Source organism: Cotesia glomerata, linkage group LG3, assembly GCF_020080835.1.
Source record: "Cotesia glomerata isolate CgM1 linkage group LG3, MPM_Cglom_v2.3, whole genome shotgun sequence".
In the NCBI taxonomy this organism is placed as follows: domain Eukaryota; kingdom Metazoa; phylum Arthropoda; class Insecta; order Hymenoptera; family Braconidae; genus Cotesia; species Cotesia glomerata.
The window spans coordinates 17,091,464-17,117,093 of record NC_058160.1 but is presented as its reverse complement, the minus strand read 5'-3'; the positions used below and the strand labels follow the sequence as shown (position 1 = coordinate 17,117,093).

At 34.9% G+C, this 25,630-nt stretch overlaps 1 protein-coding gene and 1 long non-coding RNA gene across 3 annotated transcripts in view; one reads left to right on the top strand and one right to left on the bottom strand.

Moving 5' to 3' along the window:
• LOC123260426 overlaps positions 1 to 10,888 on the bottom strand; it is a 14,102-nt gene extending 3,214 nt beyond the window's left edge. The window contains exons 1-3 of the long non-coding RNA XR_006508458.1: positions 10,808 to 10,888; positions 10,579 to 10,661; positions 10,317 to 10,442 (exon numbers count right to left, since the gene is read on the bottom strand). This is a non-coding gene — a long non-coding RNA (uncharacterized LOC123260426). The remainder of the gene's footprint in view (positions 1 to 10,316; positions 10,443 to 10,578; positions 10,662 to 10,807) is intronic.
• Positions 9,792 to 25,630, top strand: part of LOC123260421 (glutamate receptor-interacting protein 2) — a 106,070-nt gene continuing 90,231 nt past the window's right edge. For both annotated transcript variants that reach the window (XM_044721514.1, XM_044721512.1), the window contains exons 1-2: positions 9,792 to 10,664; positions 10,810 to 11,330. In XM_044721514.1, coding sequence (XP_044577449.1) covers positions 10,109 to 10,664; positions 10,810 to 11,330 — 1,077 coding nt within the window. In that variant the 5' untranslated portion in view covers positions 9,792 to 10,108. The remainder of the gene's footprint in view (positions 10,665 to 10,809; positions 11,331 to 25,630) is intronic.

Here is a 25,630-nt window from a genome sequence, read left to right as displayed (position 1 = left end):
GAGTATTTTCGGAGTTGCTAGGGAGTTTTTGTCGAGTTTTTTTCGGTGTTTTGCGGAGCTTTATAAGAGTTTCACTGGTGTTTTTTTGGAGTTTTGGTAGTGTTATTGTGGAGTTTACTCGCGATTAATAATACTTCATGGCATGAAAATTAATTTTGATTTCACAAAGATGACTATAAATAAATCATTTTTCAATTACGGTGTATTTTTTATTAATTTATTCATTTATTTACAAGTTGAAATATATTTATCTAAATAGAATATCGTCCCGTTTCTGTGTAAACCTAGTATCTACAAAATCGTAATTTTCGGTAAATCGATAAAAACGTTTAGAGTTACTTAATTTTTATAAAAAGTTATAACTAATTTAAAATTTATACTCTTTATTTATCACCTTAAAAAAATTAAACATGATTTTTGCTATCTGCATCGATACCTTGATATTATTGTCAATTTCATGTAGATACGAGTTTTCTCATCAAATACCCTGGTAATTTTTTTGTAGATACGACGTTTTGAAACAAAAAAAAATTTTTTTTTTTTATAAGATCATTGGCGAAAAATTTTGTTATACGAGGCTTTCAACTCATTATTATTTTACATTTATTAATTAAAACAAATTCATTTGATTTTGATTTAATATGTTATAAATTATGTGATTACTATTTATAATACTAGCTGTTACTCGCCCGCTCCGCTGGGCGCTTTATAGAATTGCATTTTCAGATCTAGACTTGAAATTTAATTAGAGTATTGTTTTGACTTGCACAGATTCCCAATTCTATCGAATTGGCATGCACCTTTTATCCATGTAATTATTCTAGCTAATATTCATTGTAACTTACAATGTGCAATCATTATAACATTCCCGTGTCTTTCTTACAAAAATTAATAATAATTGATATGAAAAAAAAAATTTGTAATGAGCATTGAAAGTTTCAGTTAAAGAAATTGCAGGTCTCATAAGTGAAGAAATCTGCCTAGTATGTAAATATAACCAATAGAATTAAAAAATTTATTTTAAAAAAATGACAATCGAATAGAATAAATTTAGTTACAATAAAAATTCATTATGTCTAAGTCAAAAAAATATAGGTTCCGGATAAGTAATCACCACCATATCATATACTAAAACCTTCTCCGAAACACGCTGCATCTTATGGTATGAGTATTATTCCGAACGGTTCAGTAGTTTTCGCAGTATAACCGGACAAAAAAACCGGCTCTCCATTTATTAGTATAGATGATTTAATTATTTTTAACTTCCCGCTAAGAAAATCGAAGATCTTCAAAAATCAGGAAGTTCCCAGTCAGCATCCAAGTCAGAAAGATTTCAGTATGAAGTCTTTTAAAAAACTTCTTATAGAAGTCCTAATGTGACGTCTTAAGGAGCTCTTTTTTACGAGGTGAGAACTAAGAGCTCTTAATGAACTCATAAGTTTGGAGTCAATTTTCTGACATCTAACTGAGTCCCTTTTTTGGACTTCTTTTTGAGTTGCGTATAATGAGCTTATAGACATTATAAACAAAAACACAAATTTCTTTTTAATATAAAGCTGTCAAAATCTTATTCATTTTTTATTTATTACTTTCCTGATTGAGAAATTAAATTGAAAATGATTAAAAATAATTCGAATTAAATAATTTAAAACAATTTGAATAGATTAATATATAATAGATATACACTTGGCATAGGTTAACTCATTTCTCTTAATCCAGGTTAATTAAATTTTTCAAAAATTTTAAATTATATTATGAAGTAATAGGCAATAATGTTAAAATCTGGTTCGTAATCATACTAATTTAGATAAAATAATAAAATTGGATTCTAATCTGAAAAAATTATGTGAACTTTCTACATTTAAGGAGTACTTTGCATGTATCAATTTTAAACATTTTATTCGAATTTAACGATATCTTATAACTATATACTTATTAATTATTGTTGAATTTTTAATATTCATTAATTTATCTATTAGATTTTATATTGTGAAAAGTAAACAAAATTTATATAGACTATTTAAAAAATATAACAGGTAGACTTTGAATATTTTTAGTATATAAATATTCGTAAAAGTTACTTTTTCTCTATCGATACACAGTATCAAATATAATAAATAATATAGACAATGATCGCAACATTTCATCACTATATAAACTTAGCTTATAAGAATAATGAGATGTATAACGACATATCGTTTGAACAGCGTAGGGGGTTAGGTATCGATCTAGCACGCGCGCGACTCGGGTTCGAATCTTAGTTACGGCAATTGCGATTTTCACTTTCTCTCTTTAAACCGACAATATTAGGTCTAACTAAAATAATAAACATTCGAAATCAGCATCGGTGCTTCATGAAACTCTGAATTATTTTTCATAATTTACTTTTATTATTATTATTATTAATATTATTTTTGTTGTGTTCTTATTATTGTTATCATTATAATAGCGTATAGAGATCAAAAATCATTCATTTGTGCGAGTTCAGAAAAAAGAGCTCTTTACGAGCTCGTTTTGATGAGTTCTTAAAGTCTACAATAAGCGGCGCATTCGACCTCTTCAGAAGGTCTTAGAGACGTCTTTTAGACGTAGACTCTGACGTCCAAATCAGAAATCTGAAGTCATTCGGAATAACTTAATACGTCATTTTGCTATCTGGGTTATTGGTTTTATCCCTTTCGTAAAAATTGAGTTTTTACTAGATCTCGACGTTTCAAGGTCTCAGGAAACTTCCCTGACCACCCCCGCGATGGTGTCTGTACGTCTGTATGTATGTATGTGTGTATGTGTCTGGATATATGTAAACCTCTCATAACTTTTGAACGGCTTGACCGATTTAATCGCGATTGGTGCCATTCGAAAGGGCTTGACTAAACTTAGTTTTTAAATACAATTTGGACCGATTCAGACCCGTAGATTTTGAGAAATCTCAAAAAAACTACGAAAAATTTTTTTTTTAAATGTGGTTTTTTTGGAATAACTTTTAAACGGCTCCACCGATTAATTCCAAAAACTAATTAGCTCTAAACATCAAAAAACCACGTCGATCGCTGCCAGGCTGGTCAAAATCGGTTGATTGGTTCGTGAGTTATCGTTGACAAAAGAAAACCGAAAAAAGTGTTTTTTCGGAATTACTCCGAAATTCATAGTTCGATCAAATTAAACTTAAAGATTCTTTATGAGACTTAAAAAATTGCGTTGAGTGCCACCAATCACCTGAAAATCGATCCATTTATTCAAAAGTTATCACGGTTTGAAAATTTAAAAAATAGTGTTGTGTCAAACTTCTATTAGACTGTTGAGCTTGAAGAGCTAAATAATATTTGTATGTATTCATATGGATAAAAAATAAATTTCAATCAACAAAATACACTCAACTTAAGTGTAAACATGTTTACAAACATTTAGTAATATGACAACAACGCCAACTTAACGTTTTTGGCGATACTTACGGTAGATACGAGAGTTTTGAATTCGAACATGTAGATACGAGAAAAATCAAAAGCATCTAAAAAAAATTATATCATCATTAAAAACATAGCATGTTTTGTTTTACGTTACAAGAATGCTAAGGAGTGATTTTTGCTAAAAATCTCAATTTCGAAAAAAATGGAGTTATGAGGTTAACACAGAAAAGGGACGATATGTTATTTAATAAATATATTATGAAGTTTATAAGTAAAATATACGATATATAAAAAAATGACATCATAAAAAAATGGTCAAAAGTTTACAGTTGATACGCTGAAACAATATTATCATAACTAAAATTAAAATGTTATTAATACATAAAGCGATTCAAAACTTTAATCGGTTTCCGTAAGATAGACAGTGTTGTTTATTACTTGGTGGGTCTTATTAGGTGACTGGATAGTAGATACGGATAATGTCTTAGATAGCTTGACCGGTTGAGCCCTTGGCTTGTAATCAAACGGTCCGGCTTCGAGTCCCGGTCTGTCCGAGTTATTTTTTTCGGTTTTTCATTTATTATCCATCAGAAAACCGATGAAACTCGCAAAATACTCTTGGAAAGCTCCACAAAAAACTCGGTGAAGACGCCGACTAAATTCGACAGAAAATCCGAAAAAACACTGATGAAACTCGGGGAAAACTTCATGAGAACACCAGCGAAATTCCAACCAAACTCCGTAACGATCTCAATTAAACACCAATTAACCACTATCGTCTCTATGTGTCACAACTGCACACAATACTCCGAATTTATTCCCCATATGCGCCGACTATACTCCGTCGTTACGCTGAGTTTCGGATGAGTTTCTACAGAGTTTCATCGGTGGCACCGAAACCGCTAGGGTACATATAATTCTACGGCTGTAACACCAGCAGTCATCCATCCAACTACTAACCACGCTCAATGCTGCTTCACTTTGATGATATCCGTGCGCCTTGAAGTTCCCGCCTGCTGTGCTGCTATCTTATTTGACAAAAATTCTATGAAGTACATAACGTATCAAATCAGTTTATCATAAATATAATATAAAAATTGATTTTATAATACATTTTGATAGTCCTAATTTATTTATTTAACCGAATCTCATTATAACATCACATTTATTTAAATAATAAAATAAGTAATAATTTTAATATTAGGCAGGAGCAAAGCAGACCAAAACATCCCATAAGAAATGTAACAAATTTTTATTTCAAAATTATTTAAACGTAATGATAAAAATAATTTTGCACATTTTGTGATGACCAAAAAAATTTTTTTCGCCAAAGAAAAAATTTTTATCACATCTCTGACTCTGCAAGTCTAATCAGATTTACCCGGAAAAAAATGATCAGACCTGACCATGCCTGTTCATGTATGATCAGGCCTGAAATTAGACCTGCTCATGCCTGTTCATATATGATCAGGTCTGAAATTAGACATGGTGTAAAATGCTGAAAATGCGGTAAAGCGGAAGATCAGGTTTTTGTCTGGATATCTCAATTAAAACGCGTAAATTATTATTAAAATGAACACTATGAATTTATTTACACAAATTACACTTAATATTTATTTAATATGTTAGCGGATTGTTTAAATAAAAACGGATAAATAAAGCACTGCGTGATTAATAAAGCGAAGCCGGTTGACACGTGGTTGAGCACACTGCCGACACTGAAAAGCGGAGAATTATTTTTACAAATAACACAATTTATCTGTAACAAACTAAAGTGGGTTAATAACAATTAATTTAAGCAAATTAACTTATTAAATAAGCGAAATGCGGTTTGTTAGCAAAAAGCGAAAGTAAAGTAACACTAATGGCGACTTGATGCAGCGAAAGCGTGGAAGCGAAAGATAATAGAAATAATACGTCTTCTTCCTCGTCGACTTGGGGAAAAGGCTGATTGCGCATGTCAGCGGAGCGATCAGCCAATCACACCTCCGAGACATAGCGTGATCAGTCAAGCTAAGCTTTCATAGGTGGTTAGTTTTTGCGGGAACTTGCGGTAGACAGGTGCGGCTCGTGAAATTGGGAGTCCCCCAGGGGCGACTTTATCGCGGCTGGGCCTGTTCACTGAACACATGGTCATGCCTGTTCATGTCTGAAGCGTTAAATACGCTCAGGCCTGATTATACCTGAGCGTATTTAACGCTTCAGACATGAACAGGCCTAATCAGGCCTGAGCGTATTTGACGCTTCAGACATGAGCAGGCATGGACAGGCATGATCATGTCTAATTTCAAGCCTGATCAATTGATCATACATGAACAGGCATGATCAGGTCTAACTTGAGGCCTGATCATACATGAACAGGCATGGTCAGGTCTGATCATTTTTTCCCGGGTAGATAATAATGAATAATACACTACCCGGGAAAAAATGATCAGGACTGATCAGACCTGTTCATATCTGATCATGGCTGAAATCCGACCTGATCAGGCTTGAAATTAGACCTGATCAGACCTGTCCATGCCTGTTCATGTCTGTTCATGTCTGAAGTGTTAAATACGCTCAGACCTGATCAGACCTGTCCATGTCTGATCATGTCTCATCTAGCCTAAAATAAATAAGGATTAAAACTCCATATATCAGCTGACAAGAACTGTTCATGCATGATTTGCCCTCTTAAATGATATTTTAAGTCTGGAAGAAAAATTTTATCGAAATATAGACTGCAGTTCTATTTTTAAAATTAATACGTTACGTATGACGTATCAGTTTCTATCCCCCTATAAATTTTAAATGTACCAATTTCATCAAAAATTTCGGCTTATATAAGCATGAACTTTTTAATTTTCCATGCCAAAACGATGATTTTTAACAATGAATTTTGACGCAATGACATAAAATTTTTTACTGTGTTCCATTGAATACGCGGAAAATAAGATTATTTAGTAAAAGTTTGAAATCGATAGCATGAAAATACCAAAATATATCAGTTGATATCGATAAGTCCTTTCAAGGTGTCCTTTCTGGTGTCTTTCAAGCTACGCCTTGTTCCATTGCAGTAATGTCAAAGGCTGCTGAATTGTAGAACACACACATAATTCTTCATTTCCTATACGTTTTAATTAAAAAAAAACTTAATTTTAAAAGAAAACAATAAAATTATAATTACGGAATGAACCTTGAGGAAATTTTTTTATTTACTTTACATAGAACCATATGTTAATGGAGCGAAAAAAATACATAGCCGTCCCAAATAAATCACTCTAATATGCACAGTAAAAAATTTTGCATCATTGCGTCAAAAATTTTTGTGTTAAATATTTAACACTTTTATGTGTAAATTTAACATTTATTCTGTTAAATCAACACAAAAAAGTGTTAAATATTTAACATAAAAATTTTTAACAAAAAATTTTTTGATGCTATGACGCGAAATTTTTTACTGTGTATAATTAATTATTAATAATTAATAAATTAAGTATAGAACTCCGTTAACTATAAGGATAAGTCATCTATAAAATTTAAATTACTTAAAGTAGTTTGAAAGGTACAGTAGAGTTAAGATAAGCCATTGGGTCAACAGGTAAAGTATCAGTCTGAAGAGCGCAACGTACATGGTTCGAATCCCCGTCGGCACGAATCTTTTTTTTTTCTTTTATGGACCTGATCGAGTCAGACATGAACAGATCTGATCAGACATGAACATGCCTGGCCAGGTCTGATCAGACCCGGTCATTTTTCATATCTGATCAGGCCTGAAGACTCATGCCTGTTCATATATGATCAGATCTGATCATTTTTTCCCGGGTAGTCACAAAAATTAAAGGATATATAAAAAAAATTCTAAATTTTTGGGTGGTTTTCTACGAGCTGTAACTCCGAGGAAAATGATCGTAAAGCAAGAAAAAACAAAAGCAAATTGTAGCTCCGCATGTCTTGTTTTTAGATATGACCATGAACATTTTTTATCATGTTTAAGCCTCGTGAAATCCTAAATGCGTTAAGAAAATAAGAAATCCTTAATACATGATATAATTTCTTATTTACTTAACGCAAGACATATTTTGTCCGTTTCTTGACTTCAATTTTCTGCGCATTAATGTTTCTCAATCTCAAATTTCAAATTATTTCTATGTTGATAAGACGATAAGTGGTGTCAACAACTTGAAATAAAGTAAAAAACGGATAAACAACGGATTATTTCATACAATAAAGATGACTTTAAGATAATGTCCAAAAAATAAAAAAATAAAGTTGAAATTAATTTATTATTCAATATTTCGACGTCATGCATTTAATTTTTTAATGATCAAAGTTACAATACTATGTATCTGCATAAATTTACCTTAATTAAAAGTTGCAAAAAATGAAAAAAATTTTTTTTTGAAAATTCAAAAATTCATATTTTTGAAAAAAATAAAAACACCCTTCTTAAAATTTCAGGATCTTTTAAGATCAGTGCAAGGTATTGAACAAAAAAAATTGAACCAAGATTTTAACTGCGAACTTCATTTTTAACGATTTTAAAAAATTCAAAATTTGCCAAATTTGGCATTTTTCAAAATTTTTTTCTAAAATAATTTTTTTTCAATAGCCCTAAGTGTCCCCTTTTAAACAAACAAAAGGCCATTCCTGTATCTATAATAGCTTTCGAGATATTACAAAAACAAATTTAAAAACTGGAAAAATTGCGAAATTTTGAATTTGCATATCTTTTGAAAAAAATTTTTTTATTTTTTTTCCTTTGGCAGAACTTCGTTATATGATAAAAGAAAACTTCTGACCATATTTGTCCAAATCGAAAGGGGTCAATTTCAACTATTTGTCGATTTGACATGGAATGACATATAAATAAGGACCACCCTAATATATATATACAGGGTGTCCCAAAAGTCACGGACGCCATTGTAGCATCTGATGAAAAAAAGAATTCTGAGACGAAAAGTCCTTAGCCATTTTTCAATTAACCGCATAGATAATTAACTATTAATTAAAAATAACGTCTCTTTATTTGTTAGAGAGAGAGCGCCAGTGTCCAGTAAAGTATGTGCCAAACAAAGACACAACTAACTGTATGACTAACTAGTTTCTAGTAGGATATATAGCTAACGTAGTCACACATATTTACTTACACATTCACACGTGCAAGCGTCTTCGTTGTAACGCACTTGACTTGACACTAGTGCTCTCTCTCTAACGCATAGAAGGACGTTATTTTAATTAATAATTAATTATCTATGTGTCTGATTAAAAAATGGCTAAGGACTTTTCGTCTCAGAATTATTTTGTTTATCAGATGCTACAATGGCGTCCGTGACTTTTGGGACACCATGTATATATATATATATATATATATATATATGTATATATAGGGCTCGAAGAGCTCAAAAGCATACAAAAGCTATTTCTCTAAGCTCGGAAAGCTCAAAATAACGCACAAATTGTATTTTTGAGCTCGAAGAGCTCAGAAATGTCATAAGTGCAATTTCAAGCGTTTAGGTACGGAATTGGCGGGAAGTTGCAGGGATGGCCTTCAGGGTCAACCATTTTCCTAATTTTTTTTCTTTTGTCAATCTAAAATTTTTATCACTATGAGTAATTCCTACACGTTGAAAAGTTAATAAAGAATGTTTCTTTCTGATAAGTAAAATATCCGATATTTTTGAAAATATTAGTACTTCAGATCTCATAAAATGTTTTCAAAGTGCACAGAGGAGCGTACAGTTATTTTTAATTATGTAAATAACATATGTTGCAGAAAAAAAATTTTTTTTTTAATTTTCTGCGGTTGCTTATATTCTTGCGCTTATTGATATCTCTTAGACTTTTCGTTTATTATAATAAAGTAAGAAATGTCTATAATCGGTATAGTGCTTGAACCAGTGTTTCTATCATGATATATGCATATATGCATAATATATCTATATCATTGAGAGGTAATGGAATTTTAAATTATTGAAAGAAATTTTTAGAAACACTTCTGTGGTTTTAAAGGTTACCACATACATACCCATAAAGAATAAATTTCTACTTTTTTAACGGTATTTAGATAGTCGTGAGTTATATGGAATTACATGTAGTGTTTTTACTTCATTCTTCCAAGTGTAGGCGTGAACTTTTATTAATAGAACAGATATATCTAAAGCGCTCCTCTTAGCGAAGGTTATTTTTGAAATTCGTAATACTCAAATCCTCGATCTATACGAGCTTTCTCAGTGTTGAAAAATTTTATTAACTGATCATTATTACGCGGCGGTTACTCTAATAATAATAAACTTTACAAGAATTATTCTTTTTATGAAATCCAACTATCGAAACAAACAGTTTTGTATGTCTTCATATATATATATATATATATATATATATATATATATATATATATATATATATATATATATATATGCACAAAATGTTTATCATTGTTTGAATACTTATTTATTGTTTACTGTTTACAGTGATGTTACCTTTTAAAAATGATCGCTAAGTTAAGCTTCACAATTTTTTTATTATTGTTTTTTTTTCTTTCATAAAAGGAGCTATTCTATCATTTTAAGTTTTGCTTGTGTTATTTTTAATAACTACGTTAATTTTTTCTAAAAATTCGATAATATTGTGACAAAAAAAAAATATAGAAAAAAGCTGACTCAATGACAAAAAATAAAATTATTTTTTGAAGCATACAATATTTGAGAGAGTAAATTGTTATGTCATTACTAATTTTTTCAATGTTAAGAATGTTCGGTTCATTAACATTCGAAACAATTCGTTCTCGGGAAAAATGTCAAGTACGCCCTGAAAGTGTTGCAACTATAAATTCAAATTTGATACATACTAATGAAAATACAAAGTTTTCTCAATACGGAATGTATCAATTTTTAGTATTAGATGATATAGATATGGATAATAGTTTACCTTTAATTGGAGTTTTCTCAAAAGTCACTAAAGTTCGTGTTAAGAGAGAAAATGGTTTTTTGGGAGTCACTCTCCGAGGTGGTGAAGCAACACCTCTTATTATCACAGGTATCAAGCCAGATGGTCCTACAGCAAAAGAAGGTCGTGTAAGACTAGGTGATAAACTTCTCGCTATTGATGACATCGAATTACAAGAATTAAGTCTTTTTGAAGCACAAAATGTACTAAAAAGAAGTTCTGACTATCCAATTGCATCTCTTACCATCGAATACAATGTTGCAAGTATGGCTGAAGTTCGAACAGCTATTCCAGAGCCTCTTCTTATAGAGTTGAAACGTACTTGTCCTGGTAAAAAAAAAAAAAAAAAAATTTCTAATACAGTAAATTTTGTTTTTAAATTAATTATTCTTTTTTTTCTTAATTCATGTCTGAGTTATTTCTTTGAAATTTTACTTGTTATATCCAAAAATTATCATAAAAATAATATTTACAGGTGAGCTAGGCTTGACAGTACGAGACAATGCAAATGGTGTTTATATAGAGAGTCTTCGTCCCGCGAGTGCCGCTGATCGCTGTGGTGCAATACAGCCAGGTGACAAACTTCTTGCCGTAGATAGCACGCCAATTCATGATGCCATAACTGCAATAAAAGTATTAAAAGACGTTTCTAAGACCTATCGAATTGTTAAAATACAAATATTACCTCAGATTTTAAGTACTTCTACGAAAACGCTTATGAAGAGATCTAAATCTCAACAGTTATTTGGTGTTGATAAAACATCTTTTACCGAAGAAAATCTCACTGTGTTGTTAAAATCTGACCATCAAGGATTTGGATTTGTTGTTAAACTATCTGATGATGGAATGAATTATGTAATTGATCATATTGAAGCTGGTAGTCCTGCAGAACGATGTGGTGTTTTTCTACCAGGTGATAAAATACTTTCAATGGATAAAAAAATTTTAAGAAATCTACGATTAAATGAAATTACAGAAATTCTAGAATCTTCTCAAGTAAGTTAAAATAATACACTTCTCACAAAAATTAAGGGAGCAAGAAAAAAATCCAAATTTTTGGGGGATTTTCAACAGGCTGTAACTGCTAGAAAAATGTGTGTGTGTGTTTTTTTTTTTTTTTTTTTATAGAGGAGGTCAAATACATTTACGTATACCAGGACGACATGTTTGTCCTGCGTATGTCGGACTCGGAAGTCAATATTATTGACAACAATACCGACTAAACATCCTCCTCTCTCTTTCCCCATAGATGTTACGGGGAAGACTGGATCGGGACCGCGTTAGCATTACTTCAATCCAGTCCGTTTTGCGTCTCACGACGGTTGCTCCTAGTTAATAGTCTCTTTCTGCGATTTTTTCCTTTAAAAGACGCTGTGCATAGGCTGCGACAGCTGACCAGTTATCTTCTTTTTTGATCATGCAGGTTACTAAGCTCTCAGGGAAAAGCGTGGTGCCAATAGTTTCATCAGTACTGGTTTCTTAGTCGTTCCACCGGTTACACTCAAAGAACGTGTGCTTGACGTTGTCAATTTTGTCTGGGCAGTATTTGCATGTTGGTGTGCTGTGCAGTCCCATCTTAAAAAGATAGGCATTGAACTGCCCATATCCCGTTAATAGCTGGGTCAAGAAAAAGTCCGTTTCTCCGTATTCCCGAGAAAGCTAGACGTTGATGTTTGGGATCAGACGTGCCGTTCATCTGCCCGTCTCTCCCGATGTCCATCGGTCTTGCCACGTTTGTTGCGTTTCCGCCTTTATCCTCGTTCTTGCGTCCTTCATGTTTTCGTCACTGTTTTTAGCATCATAGAGTTTCGCTTTCTAAAACGCGAGTAGGTCGATGGGTGCGGCCCCCGCAATGACCAATATAGCCGCCTCGGAAACCGTTCGATAGGTGCAGGCAACCCTGAGAGCGCCTCGCCGCTGCACTGCCGCTGTTTTTCATCGGTAGGTCTTCTGTTTCAATATGCCTGCCCATATTTCTGCTCCATAAAGCAGTACCAAGTGGACTACTTCTAGAAGAACTCTTCTCTTTTTGGTTCTTGGTCCCATAGTGTTGGTCATGATTCTTGCTAGGCTAGACACCGTCTTGCTGGCTTTCTTGCATGCACTGTCAAGGTGTTCGCGGAAAGATAGTTTCTCGTCTATCATTACCCCTAGATAGCGCAGGGCCCTTGTTGACGTCAGTGTCGTTCCTTCCATGTCCACAGCGAATGGTTTTGGGAACCATTTTTGACGTGTCAGAACAACCATCTCGGTTTTATGCTTGGCAAGTTTCAAGTGGTGTTTATTAAACCAGGTCTCGACGGCGTCAATGGTTTCCCGGATCAGTAATTCGGCCTCTTCTACGCTGTCTACTAGTATCGAGGCCGCAACGTTGTCTGCAGAGCCCGTTAGCTCTACTTGCTTTGGTAACGAGATTTCAAGAAGCTCGTCGTAATCCGCATCCCATAGATCGGGCCCCATTATTGAGCCTTGCGGTACGCCAACCGTTATGGCGTATTCTTGTGGGCCTTCCGTAGTTTCCGCTAGATTCTCTGGCTCCGCGTCAAACTTGTGCGACAGAGCATCTAAAATGTCTCTCCAATTTGCGCTGTTAAATGCGTTTTTGACATCTAGCGTGAGGAGGAGACATACGTTACCAGCTTTGAGGCTACCAGACCATGCTTGTGTTGCTGTCTTTATAACTTTCTCGATCACTCCGACTGTCGAACGACCTTTCCGGAAGCCATGCTGGTTGGTGGCGAAACCTCCAGCACGGTCGATGTCGTTACGAAGTCTCCTTTGTATGAGCTTCTCGAGCAGTGTTCCAGCAATGTCTAGCATACAGAGTGGTCTAAACGACGAAGGTGTTACGGGGGTTCCCTTTCCTTTGTCTAAGAGAACCAATCTCTGTTGCTTCCAGACCGCAGGGAACGTGCCAGTTGGCAAGCATGCGTTGTAGGTGTTCAGGAGTATGTCTGGGTGTTCCAGGGCTACAATCTTGATCACCGCTGCTGGGATGCCATCAGGTCCAGGTGCCTTTCCTGTTTTGAGTGACTTGGCCGCGTCTTGTAGTTCCTTAGTTGTGAAGGGTGTTCCTTCGCTGTTTTTAGCGTAGTGTTTCTTCTCCCGCGGCGGATATTTGGGGAAAAGCTCCGCTATAATGCTGTTCATTAAGGCAGGAGACTTCGGCGCTTCTGGTGAAGCCTTTCCAAGTCGTTTGGTGACAATTTGGTAGGCTTTTGCCCCAGATGTCCTTTTCGAGACCATTACAGATCTGTTTCCACAATATCCCTTTTCTTCGTTTAATGGCTCGGTTTAGCGTTTTTTTGGCCTGTTTGTACTCTTTTGAATACAAGTCCTTGCTTGGGGAGCATTTCGCGGCTCTCGTTGCGCGGCGACGTAGCTTATGACATCTTTTGCGAAGTTTTGCTATGTCTGTTGACCACCACTACGCCGGCCTGTGGAAACTCCTCTGTGTGTGTGTGTGTGTGTGTGTGTGTGTGTGTGTGTGTGTGTGTGTGTGTGTGTGTGTATGGATGTATGTAAACCTCTCATAACTTTCGAACGGCTTGACCGATTTGATCGCGGTTGGTGCCATTCGAAACGGCTTGACTGAACTTAGATTTTGTATATACTTTGGAACGATTCGGACCGGTAGATTTTGAGAAATCGCAAAAAAACTACAAAAATAATTTTTTTCAAAAGTGGTTTTTTTGGAATAACTTTCAAACGGCCCTACCGATCGATTTCAAAAACTAATCAGCTCTTAACATCAAAAAACCACGTCGACCGCTGACAGTCCGGTCAAAATCGGTTGATTCGTTCGTGAGTTATCGTTGACGAAAGAAATCCGAAAAAAGTGTTTTTTTTTAATTACTCCAAATTTCCTAGTTTTATCAATTCAAACTTGAAGATTCTTCATGAAGCTTAAAAAACTGCGTCGAATGTCACCAACCGCGTGAAAATTTTTCAATTTTTGAATTTTTGAATTTTTTTTTTTTTTTTTTTTAATTTACCAAATCGCTAATGCAAAATTAAGGAAAAAATGGAAAAAAAACTTTTTTTCATTTTTGATAAAAATCAAGACCTTTTCAGAGCGAAATTCTTGCTCCTTTAATTTTTTCAAAAATTCAATCAAGTGGGAAAAAAAACAGTTCGTTGGATTCAATTGAAACTTTGTAGGGTTTTTGTAGGTATATGGAACAGTAAAAGACACACTTAACATCAGTGGTTTCCGAGATATTTTTGATTAGGCGCTTGATTTTCGAAAAAGCCGCAAAAAGCACAATTTTGGTTGCTTTTTCAAATTCATGCTATGATTGAAATAAAAAATTTTTTCAAAAATCAATAGCCAATCCTTGTAGGGAATTCATTCAAGTTTTCGAAACCAACCTTGAATTTTTTTTGCGATCATTAGTTGCTGAGATATTGGTAATCAAAGACAAAATGATTTTTTTCCATTCAAACACCGATATCTCAGCGAGAAATACTCGTATCGAGATTTGTAAAAAACCAAATTAAAGCTGAATAAACAAGTTATCTGGTCCATATAAAGGTTAAGTCCAAAAAAATTTTTCCAAGTCCGCAGATTAAAAAAAAGTTAGGAAAACGGTTGACCCTGAAGGCCATCCCTGCAACTTCCCGCCAATTCTATACCTATACGCTTGAAATTGTACTTATGACGTTTATGAGCTCTTCGAGCTCATAAATACAATTTCTGTGTTATTTTGAGCTCTCCGAGCTTAAAAAAATAGCTCTTGTATGCTTTTGAGCTCTTCGAGCTTAAAAGTTTGGTAGGAATTTGATAAAACACTATTTTTTGAATTTTCAAATCGTAATAACTTTTGAATGAATGAACCAATTTTCACGCGGTTGATGGCATTCGACGCAGTTTTTAAGCTTCATGAAGAATCTTTAAGTTTGAAGTAATAAAACTAGGAAATTTGGAGTAATTCCGAAAAATCACATTTTTCGGATTTCTTTCGTCAACGATAACTCACGAACGAATCAACCGATTTTGACCGGACTGTCAGCGATCGACGTGGTTTTTTTATGTTAAGAGCTGATTAGTTTTTGAAATCGATTGGTAGAGCGGTTTAAAAGTTATTAAAAAAAAACCACTTTTGAAAAAAATTTTTTTTGTAGTTTTTTTGCGATTTCTCAAAATCTACCGGTCCGAATCGTTTTAAAGTATATACAAAATCTAAGTTCGAAAGTTTTGAGAGGTTTACATATATCCATGCACACACACACACACACACACACACACACACACACACACACACACACACACACACACACACACACACACACACACACACACACACACACACACACACACACACACACACACACACATACAGACATACAGACTCCATCGCCGGAATAGTCAGGGAAGCTTCCTAGGACCTCGAATCGTCGAGATTAGATGAAAACTCGATTTTCGTAAAACGGGGTGAAAACAATAACTTCCCGATTTTTGAAAATCTTCGTTTTTCTTAGCGGGAAGTTAAAAAACTAAAAAAAAATCCGAAAATTTTTTTTTCGGTGATTTTCTTAAGATAACTCGAAAAAAAATTTTTAAAGTTAGATCCGAAAACTAGACACCCGGGAAAAAATGATCAGATCTGATCAGATATGAACAGGCATGAGTGTTCAGGTCTGATCAGATATGAAAAATGACCGGGTCTGATCAGACCTGGCCAGGCATGTTCATGTCTGATCAGATCTGTTCATGCCTGACTCGATCAGGTCCATAAAAAAAAAAACAAGATTCGTGCCGACGGGGATTCGAACCATGTACGTTGCGCTCTTCAGACTGATACTTTACCTATTGACCCAATGACTTATCTTAATTCTAGAGTACCTTTCAAACTACTTTAAGTAATTTAAATTTTATACATGACTTATCCTTATAGTTAACGGAGTTCTATACTTAATTTATTAATTATTAATAACAAATTATACACAGTAAAAAATTTCGCGTCATAGCATCAAAAAATTTTTTGTTAAAAATTTTTATGTTAAATATTTAACACTTTTTTGTGTTGATTTAACAGAATAAATGTTAAATTTACACATAAAAGTGTTAAATATTTAACACAAAAATTTTTGACGCAATGATGCAAAATTTTTTACTGTGCATATTAGAGTGATTTATTTGGGACGGCTATGTATTTTTTTCGCTCCATTAACATATGGTTCTATGTAAAGTAAATAAAAAAATTTCCTCAAGGTTCATTCCGTAATTATAATTTTATTGTTTTCTTTTAAAATTGAAGTTTTTTTAAATTAAAACGTATAGGAAATGGAGAATTATTTGTGTGTTCTACAATTTAACAGCCTTTGACACTACTGCTATGGACCAAGGCGTAGCTTAAGATAATAACAGACACCTTGAAAGGACTTATCGATATCAACTGATATATTTTGGTATTTTCACGCTATCAAACTCAAACTTTTACTAAATAATCTCATTTTTCGCGTATTCAATGGAACACAGTAAAAATTTTATGTCATTGCGTCAAAATTCATCGTTAAAAATCATCGTTTTGGCATGGAAAATTAAAAAGTTCATGCTTATATAAGCCGAAATTTTGATGAAAGTCGTACATTTAAAATTTATAAGGGGATAGAAACTGATACGTCATACGGAACAAATTAATTTTAAAAATAGAACTGCAGTCTATAGTTCGATAAAATTTTTCTTCCAGACTTAAAATATCATTTAAGAGGGTAAATCATGCATGAACAGTTCTTGTCAGCTGATATATGGAGTTTTAATCCTTTTCTATTAGGCTAGAACAGACATGATCGGACATGGAAAGGTCTGAGCGTATTTAACGCTTCAGACATGAACAGGCATGGACAGGTCTGAGCATATTTAATGCTTCAGACATGAGCAGGCATGAACAGGCTTGATCAGATCTGATCAGGTCTGAGCGTATTTAATGCTTCAGACATGAAGACATGAGCAGGCATGAACAGGCTTGATCAGGTCTGAGCGTATTTAATGCTTCAGACATGAACAGACATGAGCAGGCATGAACAGGCATGAACAGACATGGACAGGTCTGATCAGGCCTAATTTCAGGCCTGGTCATACATGAACAGGGCTGATCAGGTCGGATTTCAGGCCTGATCAGATATGAACAGGTCTGATCAGATATGAACAGGTCTGATCAGTCCTGATCATTTTTTCCCGGGCACTTAGAGCTACAATTTTATTTTTTTTTTTGCTGTACGACCATTTTTCTAGCAGTTACAGCCTGTTGAAAATCTCCTAAAAATTTGGATGTTTTTCTTGCTCTCTTAATTTTTGTGAGAAATGTATAAAAAATTTTGTTAATTTAAATGTATATTTATTAAAACATATATGTCTATTAAGGAGGTCCTTTCACCATCAATGTTAAATAAAAAATATTAGATTACGCATAAAATTAATTTTTATCTATTAGTTGAAGTCCTTATTTATCTACTAGTGAATTTTAATTTAGTCTTTACCGTGCAAATTTTTGAAAAAAAAATTTTTAAAGTGTTAGTATTTTTTCCGAGTCTTACGAGAAAGTAAGACCTTAACAACTTTCTCGAATTATGGTATTAACTACCGATTAGATGGGGTAAAAAAAAACTCAAAATAATGTTTTCGAAATATTCAGGTTTCATTTTTTGCAATAAAATATATAGGTTGCCGTGGAATATATGGAGAAATCAAAATTATAAAATCACAAAAAATTCTCAAGCAATCTACATTAAAATAAAGTCAAAACATTTGGCAACGTTGCGTAGCGCGCAAGCTTCAGACCATTCAATAAATTCAAACTAATCTATTTATTTACACTGACTGCAAAAACTTGAACGTGGTTAAGGTTATATTGTGCAAATAAAAATGTAAACAACCGAAATACAACGTTGCCAAATCACGATTAGGTTACTAGCAGCTGATTTGAAAGAGTCAAATTAATTTTTGTATTTAACTATTTTTTTTTTTTTATTTTTAAAATTTCAACGATTAATGCCTCATATACTATTTATTTTTTAATTTTAAGAATTTTTATGGGTTTTTTATTTTAATTTATCGTATATTGACTACTACAGTTGTTTTGACTCAACTGGAGCGAAAGGACTTCCTTAAAATACAAATAGATCCCTTACAATTATATACTCACATATAATCATTAATTTTCATCATGACTGAACATAATGGTGATGAGATATTAACAAAAACTCCTGGCAAGAATTTCGGAAGCAAAAAAAAAAAGATTTACAAATTTATCTGTGATTTTTTATGAGCTCCCAAATAGCATGTGCTTCGGCATAATTTATATTGGGTCATTGAAGAAGGCTGGGAACTCAGACTTGGCCATTGAATGGTGACCTAACCTTGAGCTAAGGCTGGGTAACCTAATCTCGGCAATTCAATGACGACCCAAGCTTGAGCCAGGATTAGGTAACCCGGCTTAAAGTAGTTTGTATTCATTATACACTTTGATTCAAAACCATTATCAATTTGTATATGAGTAATATGTTATTTTTCTACGTCCTTAACTGATGTATATTAAATAATACACTGGTTCGTTGATAGATTTTAATTATTTAGTTGTAGTATTTTGAACATTAATATTTATTGATTCACAAATAATGTTTGCAAATACCAAACTTGAAAATTGAAAAGTTAACAAAAATTATTGCAAATCGTCAAAATTGATATGGTCTTATCGAAATTAAATTATAATAATTTACATTTTAATTTTTAATATTAATAATTTTAAACATTAAAATTTATAATAAAATATTGAAAATATACAGAACGATGTACAACGTCTAAAGGAATAATATCAGAACTTGACTTTGCATATTATTAAGTTATAAAAATTTTTAAAAAATAGATCATTTTCATCGAAATATAAAGTTAAATTACATAAATAACTAGATGTTACTCACCCGCTCCGCTGGGCGCTTTATAAAATTGCATCTTTAGATCTACACTAAAAATTTAATAGTAGTATTGTTATGACTTGCACAGATTCTAAATTTCATCGAATTGGCATATACCTTTTATCCATGTGATTATTTTAGCTAATATTCATTGTAACTTTCAATGTGTAATAGGGTGCTTTTTTTGCGAGTATTTTTTTTCCGCGCCCATCTCGAAATTTTTTAGAAAATACCTAAAAAAAAATTCCTTGAATATTTGAGCCCTTAATATCAATACTAAGTGCTTGACCAAGGCCCCTGTTGAAAAACTCCAATAAGATCCCATCAAAAGCGACAAAAGCCACTTAGAAACCAATAAAACTTATGGGTTTCTAAGTGGCTTTTGTCGCTTTTGATGGGATCCTATTGGAAATTTTAAACAGGGGCGTGCAAAGATTTTCCGTTTAAAATACACGTAAACTGTAAATTTTTAATCTTCAAAATTATACAGCTCAGAGGCATTTCATGGTATAATCTTGGTCAGGTATAGAATTTCTTCAAAATTGAATGCTTTACAAAAGTGCCTATGCGGCGTAATCGTAACTCGGACTGGCGAGGTAGTACGGGTCACTAAACCCTATTTTTTCATGAAATTTTTGTTATTTTGCCGCTATCTCGTAAATGACAAGAGCTACAGAAAAAGTGTGAAAGACAAACCTGTAGAAAATTTAATTTTCTACAAAAAACATTGAACACCAAATTGCTAACATCGATATTTCTTGAAATATTGGGCATTTAAATTGAGGAAGTATGGAATTATCCTGGATTATTGAGCTAAATTGTAGAAATTATTGATTATTTATTTTTTATTATTATATAAATTATCAATTATTTATTTATCAAGTTGCAAATGAGTACAAAGTTGAATAACTAAAAATTTTGAAACAGGAATTCGGAAAAAAGTAATTTAAAAATTTTTCAAATTTCTCTAAAATTTTCGGTTTAATCGGTTTGTGTACAAAATGACATCATATAATTTGAAAAACTGTGTGGAATGCAGCGTGAAAATCGGTTCATTCATTCAGAAGTTATTGCGGTTTGAAAATTCAAAAAATACTGGTATTAAAATTAATATATAATTAGATCTGACCAGACTTGCATAGTCACATGTTATCAAAACTTTTTCTGTGAAAAAAAAAAAAAAAAAAAAATTCTTGGTAATCACAAAAAGTGCAAAATGATGTTAATCATTACGTTTGAATAACTCTGAAATAAAAAATTTGTTACATTTTCTATGGGATATTTTGGACTGCTCTGCTACTGCTGTTATGCTTCCATCTAGTGGATGTTATTCTTATTTATTGAAAACTTTACGTACTGTAGTTCTTTCGCCCGGGAGTATTAAAATACTCGGTTTCAGCGCGGGAAAGGAATCATTTTAAATAAAAGAATTCTATTTAGACATTATTTAATTTTGATCAAAATTATTTAGTTGGTTTCAATTTATTATTCAAGTTGACAAAATACTAAAAAGCTTCAAAATATAAAATTGAGGTTTACAATGACGTGATCTTAGCAATCTAAGCTCTCGATGAGGTGTCGTTACATAGTTTTTCCGAAGAGCTTCAAACTCCATTCTTCTCCCACCATAACTCCCATACATATATCCGTTCTTGTACATATCTATAATAAGTACACATATTTCTACTACATATAAATGATTTTCACACACTAATATATAATATTTTCTATTATATTCACATATATTTATTTATAAATTATATATATTGCAGTGCATTAATATTCGTATTTTGCAAATTAGATTAAGCTTATTACTATTTCTATCAATCTATAATCTATTAAAACTATGAAATAGTTTAATTGTTAATGTAAGAGATAAATATCATTTAATAATATTATTTTATACAATCTTATTTTTTTAACATTAATTAATAATTATTTATAAGTTGTGTGGAGGTCATATCTTTCACCCACTCCTTTGTAATATAATTTAATTATTATTATTTATAATTAGTAATATTTAATTATTATCATTATTTCACTATTATTATTATTATAATTTTATTATTTGACTATTAATTATCATTAGTTATAATTATTTGATTATTATTATTATCATATATAATTATTTAGTTAATAATTATTATTGTTTAATAGTAATGGTTAATTGATGTAGTTATTATTTAAGTTGTAGATTTTCTACAACGTTATTAAGATTTTCTTAGAAAAGTTTCAGTTGTGTCTCATCACCATAAATTATACCGGATTATAATTTACTTGGTGATGCCAAGCGATTGATAAAATCTCGTCTCTGCAAGAATATTTTGGGAAATTTTAATTTATTGTAATTTTGGTGCAATATAATAAAATTCACATTTGCAGCTGGCGAGACCCTAATAAAATGTATTGTAGTAAGATTAAAAATATGTATAAGTTTGTTTGTAAGAAGCTTAAGGGTTTTCCCAAATATTTTTCATAAAAATATCCCAATAACCTACCTTTTTCTAAAAAGCAATTAAGGGATTAAAAACTCTCGTCGCCTGGCCAGCGATCGGACCCATGAGCTCAGTAATTGCTTTGTACCTGTACCTCTGTACCTATATCTCTCTCTCCCTCTTTTAACTATATTTTACTTCTGTAATTCTTACATACTTTCAGAATCTATCCTATACCTAGACCTACTTGTACCTAGTTCCATACTTACGTACAACTAAGTACTCCTATCCTATATATTTTCTCAATACTTCCCTCGAGTACCCCTACCTCCTGAGAGGTCAGAGGCCGAGATGGACACTTTAAAAAAGAAGTTAGTCCTGGAAACCCATTAGCTTCACTTCGCTTTTAAGTTACACGCGTGTATTAATAGTTAGATTTATTTAAATAAAATTTATTAAACTTAAATATTTCTATTCGCTCACTCGCTAACCCGTACTTCCCAAAGTGGTGACCCCTAGTTCAAATAATAATTCGCGTGTTTTAAATTTCGACTTACAGTAAATTTATATCGCGCGGTTTATTTTTTCTTCTGGTGAAGTGTGGTTATTAGTGTGAGTAGTTCGCGTCGTGTTGTCAAATAATTTTTTTTAAAATCATGGTGAACCCTACGGTTAACAATGGTGAGTTAGTTCCGGAGGCTGAAGCGCGCATTGGTCGGACCGTAGCCCTGACGCGGTTACCAGAGTTTATTAGCGGAGACCCAGAAATGTGGTTCGTTTTGGTAGAAGCGCTTTTCCAGCAATATAGTATAACCGATAAGTAGGATGGCCTAACTCATATTGTGCCAGCGTTACCTCCGCGAGTTTCGAAACAAGTGCGCGACGTCGTTATGAAAGAGCAAACCCCCGCGTTATACGATGAACTGAAGGCGCAGCTGATCAAGAGGCTCGGCATCAGTCAGGCGGAGAAAACAAACAGGCTGCTGGAAGGCGAGAAGATGGGTGACGAAAAACCATCAGAGTACCTACGCCGGCTACAAGAGATCAGAGGTGAGATCCCGGAACATCTTCTGCAGTCGATCTGGTTACGAGGTCTTCCGGATGGTTATCGGATGACGATGGCAGCGCAGCGCGGCCAGTCACTTGAAAAGATGGCTGAGATTGCGGACAACATACACGAGACGGTACCGGCACGTCAAACCGTATTCGTGACTGCGGCATCACGGGACACGTCAATCGCCACTGCGCTCCAAAACCTTCAGCTGGAGATGGCAGAGATTAAGCGAAATATGCGCTCACCATCAGAAGGCAGAAGTGGCAGATCACCGACACCGCACCGTAGTAAGCCCCAGTCCCGGTCAGAAGCACGATCACGCGGCCCTCGTCCCCAGGGAATTTGTTGATACCATTGGATTTTCAACGAGAAGGCAAATAAGTGTACGTAACCGTGCAACTGGACCCCGGGAAATGCCCAGGGCAGTCGTTAATGACGGCTGACGACACTCGCCCGCAGTCATCTAGCCGTCTGTTTATCGATTTCCTATCGCACTACGGGTTGCTGATCGACCTCAAGCGCGGGAAGTTGCTAGCCACAACCACCAAGTTGCACCTTGAAGGAGAGATTGTTCAGTGCAAAGATCCAGGAATCAGGATCATTTCCGGCTCGTCTGAATATCACAAACTACTGTAAGAGTTCCGGTCGATCACACATCCAAGCGGAACTCCAGGAGAAGTGCGACATCAGACACAGCATCATATTGAGACGACTCCAGGACCACCGGTGGCGCTGAAGCCAAGAAGATTAGCCCCCGACAAACTCAAAGTAGCCAAGAAGGAGTTTGAAGCCATGCTACGCCTAGGACTCGCACGCCCATCAAAGAGTCCTTGGGATGCACCGCTGCACATGGTTCCCAAAAAGGGCGACGAATGGCGTCTATGCGGGGATTACAGAGGTCTCAACACCCGGACCAAGGCGGACAAGTATGCGGTTCGACATATCCACGATTTTTCGTATATGCTGCATGGTAAGAAAGTTTTCTCCAGAGTTGATCTTGTGCGGGCGTTTAATCAAATTCCAGTGGCACCGGAGGACATTCAAAAGACAGCTATTACGGCACCGTTTGGCCTGTACGAGTTTCCATTCATGACTTTTGGACTACGGAACGCAGCGCAAACGTTCCAGCGCTTCATGGATGAAGTACTTCTCGGGTTGGATTTTTGCTACGCCTATATCGATGACATCCTGATCGCCTCGACATCACCTGAAGAACACAAAAGACACCTCAGAATACTCTTCAAGAAGCTCGAGGAATATGGCGTCGTTATTAACCCTAGCAAATGCGTCTTTGGAGTTTCAGAAGTCGAGTACCTCGGATACCTCGTCTCAGAAGCTGGAGTACAACCACTGCCTGAAAAGGTCGAAGTCATCCGGTCGTTTCCAAAACCGACCACCGGCAAACAACTCCGTCAATTTCTAGGTATGGCTAACTTTTATCGCCGATTTATTCCTAGAGCTGCAGTTATCCAAGCTCCACTAAACGAGCTACTCAAGGGAGACGTCAAGGGACGTGCGCCGGTCAAATGGACTCCAGAAGCTGCCAAAGCATTTGAAGCTTCCAAGGAGAGCTTGGCCCAAGCGACGCTGTTATCTCACCCAAAATCCGATGCACCGCTGGCAATATTCACCGACGCATCTGACATCGCCGTTGGAGCCGTCCTACAACAGTGGGTCGACAATATGTGGCAGCCACTTAACTTCTTCTCGAAGAAGCTCAGTTCTGCCGAAGTCACCTACAGTGCGTACGATCGAGAATTACTGGCGATTTATCTGACAGTCAAACATTTCCGTCACATGGTAGAAGGTCAAGAGTTCGCAATTTATACCGATCATAAACCAATTACGTTCGCGTTCAAATTGCGGTCAACTCAATGCTCACCCAGGCAGCAACGTCACCTGGAGTTCATTGGACAATTTTCTACCGATATTAGACATGTTTCAGGTACAGATAACGTCGTCGCTGATGCCCTGTCAAGGATCGAAGAATTGGAGTCAACCATCGACTACGCAGCGTTGGCAGAAGCCCAGAAGACAGATGAAGAGCTTCTGGATCTCCAACACGAAACTTCGTCACTTCAACTGCAACCAATCCCAATTCCAGGATCAGCTGTCATCGTAATGTGTGACGTGTCAACAACGATACCACGTCCATTCATTACCAAAGGGTTCAGAAAAGCAGCATTCAACTCCGTCCATCAGTTGTCGCACCCAGGAGCTAACGCAACATGTAAGTTCGTAGCACAATGATATGTGTGGCCATCCATGAGAGCTGACTGTCGTCGATGGGCTAGAGCGTGCATCGAATGTCAGCGATCTAAGGTAACGCGCCACGTATCAGCCCCAGTGGGATCGTTCGCCCCACCATCATCCAGGTTTGAGCATGTACATTTAGATTTAATAACCATGCCATACTGCGATGGCAACCGCTATTGTTTAACTATGATAGATAGGTTTTCTCGTTGGCCTGAGGCAATTCCACTTTCAGACCAAGAGGCCGCAACGGTTGCTCGAGCATTTTTCGACAACTGGATAGCACAGTTTGGAGTTCCACTACGTGTTACTACCGACCAAGGGAGACAGTTTGAGTCTAACCTGTTCAAGCATCTTAATAGGTTGACTGGCATGACTCAAATACGGACAACAGCATATCATCTAGCAGCAAACGGGATGATCGAGCGGTTCCACAGGTAACTTAAAGCAGCTATCCGCTGTCATCAAGACCGATGGACCGAGTCACTACCAGTGGTTATGCTGGGTATTCGATCAGCGATAAAAGAAGATTTGAACGCGACAGCTGCGGAGATGTTGTATGGTCAACCTCTCCGTATTCCAGGCGAATTCCTGACGTCACGAGCACCCCAAGGTGAAGACATGAATTCAGCAATCTT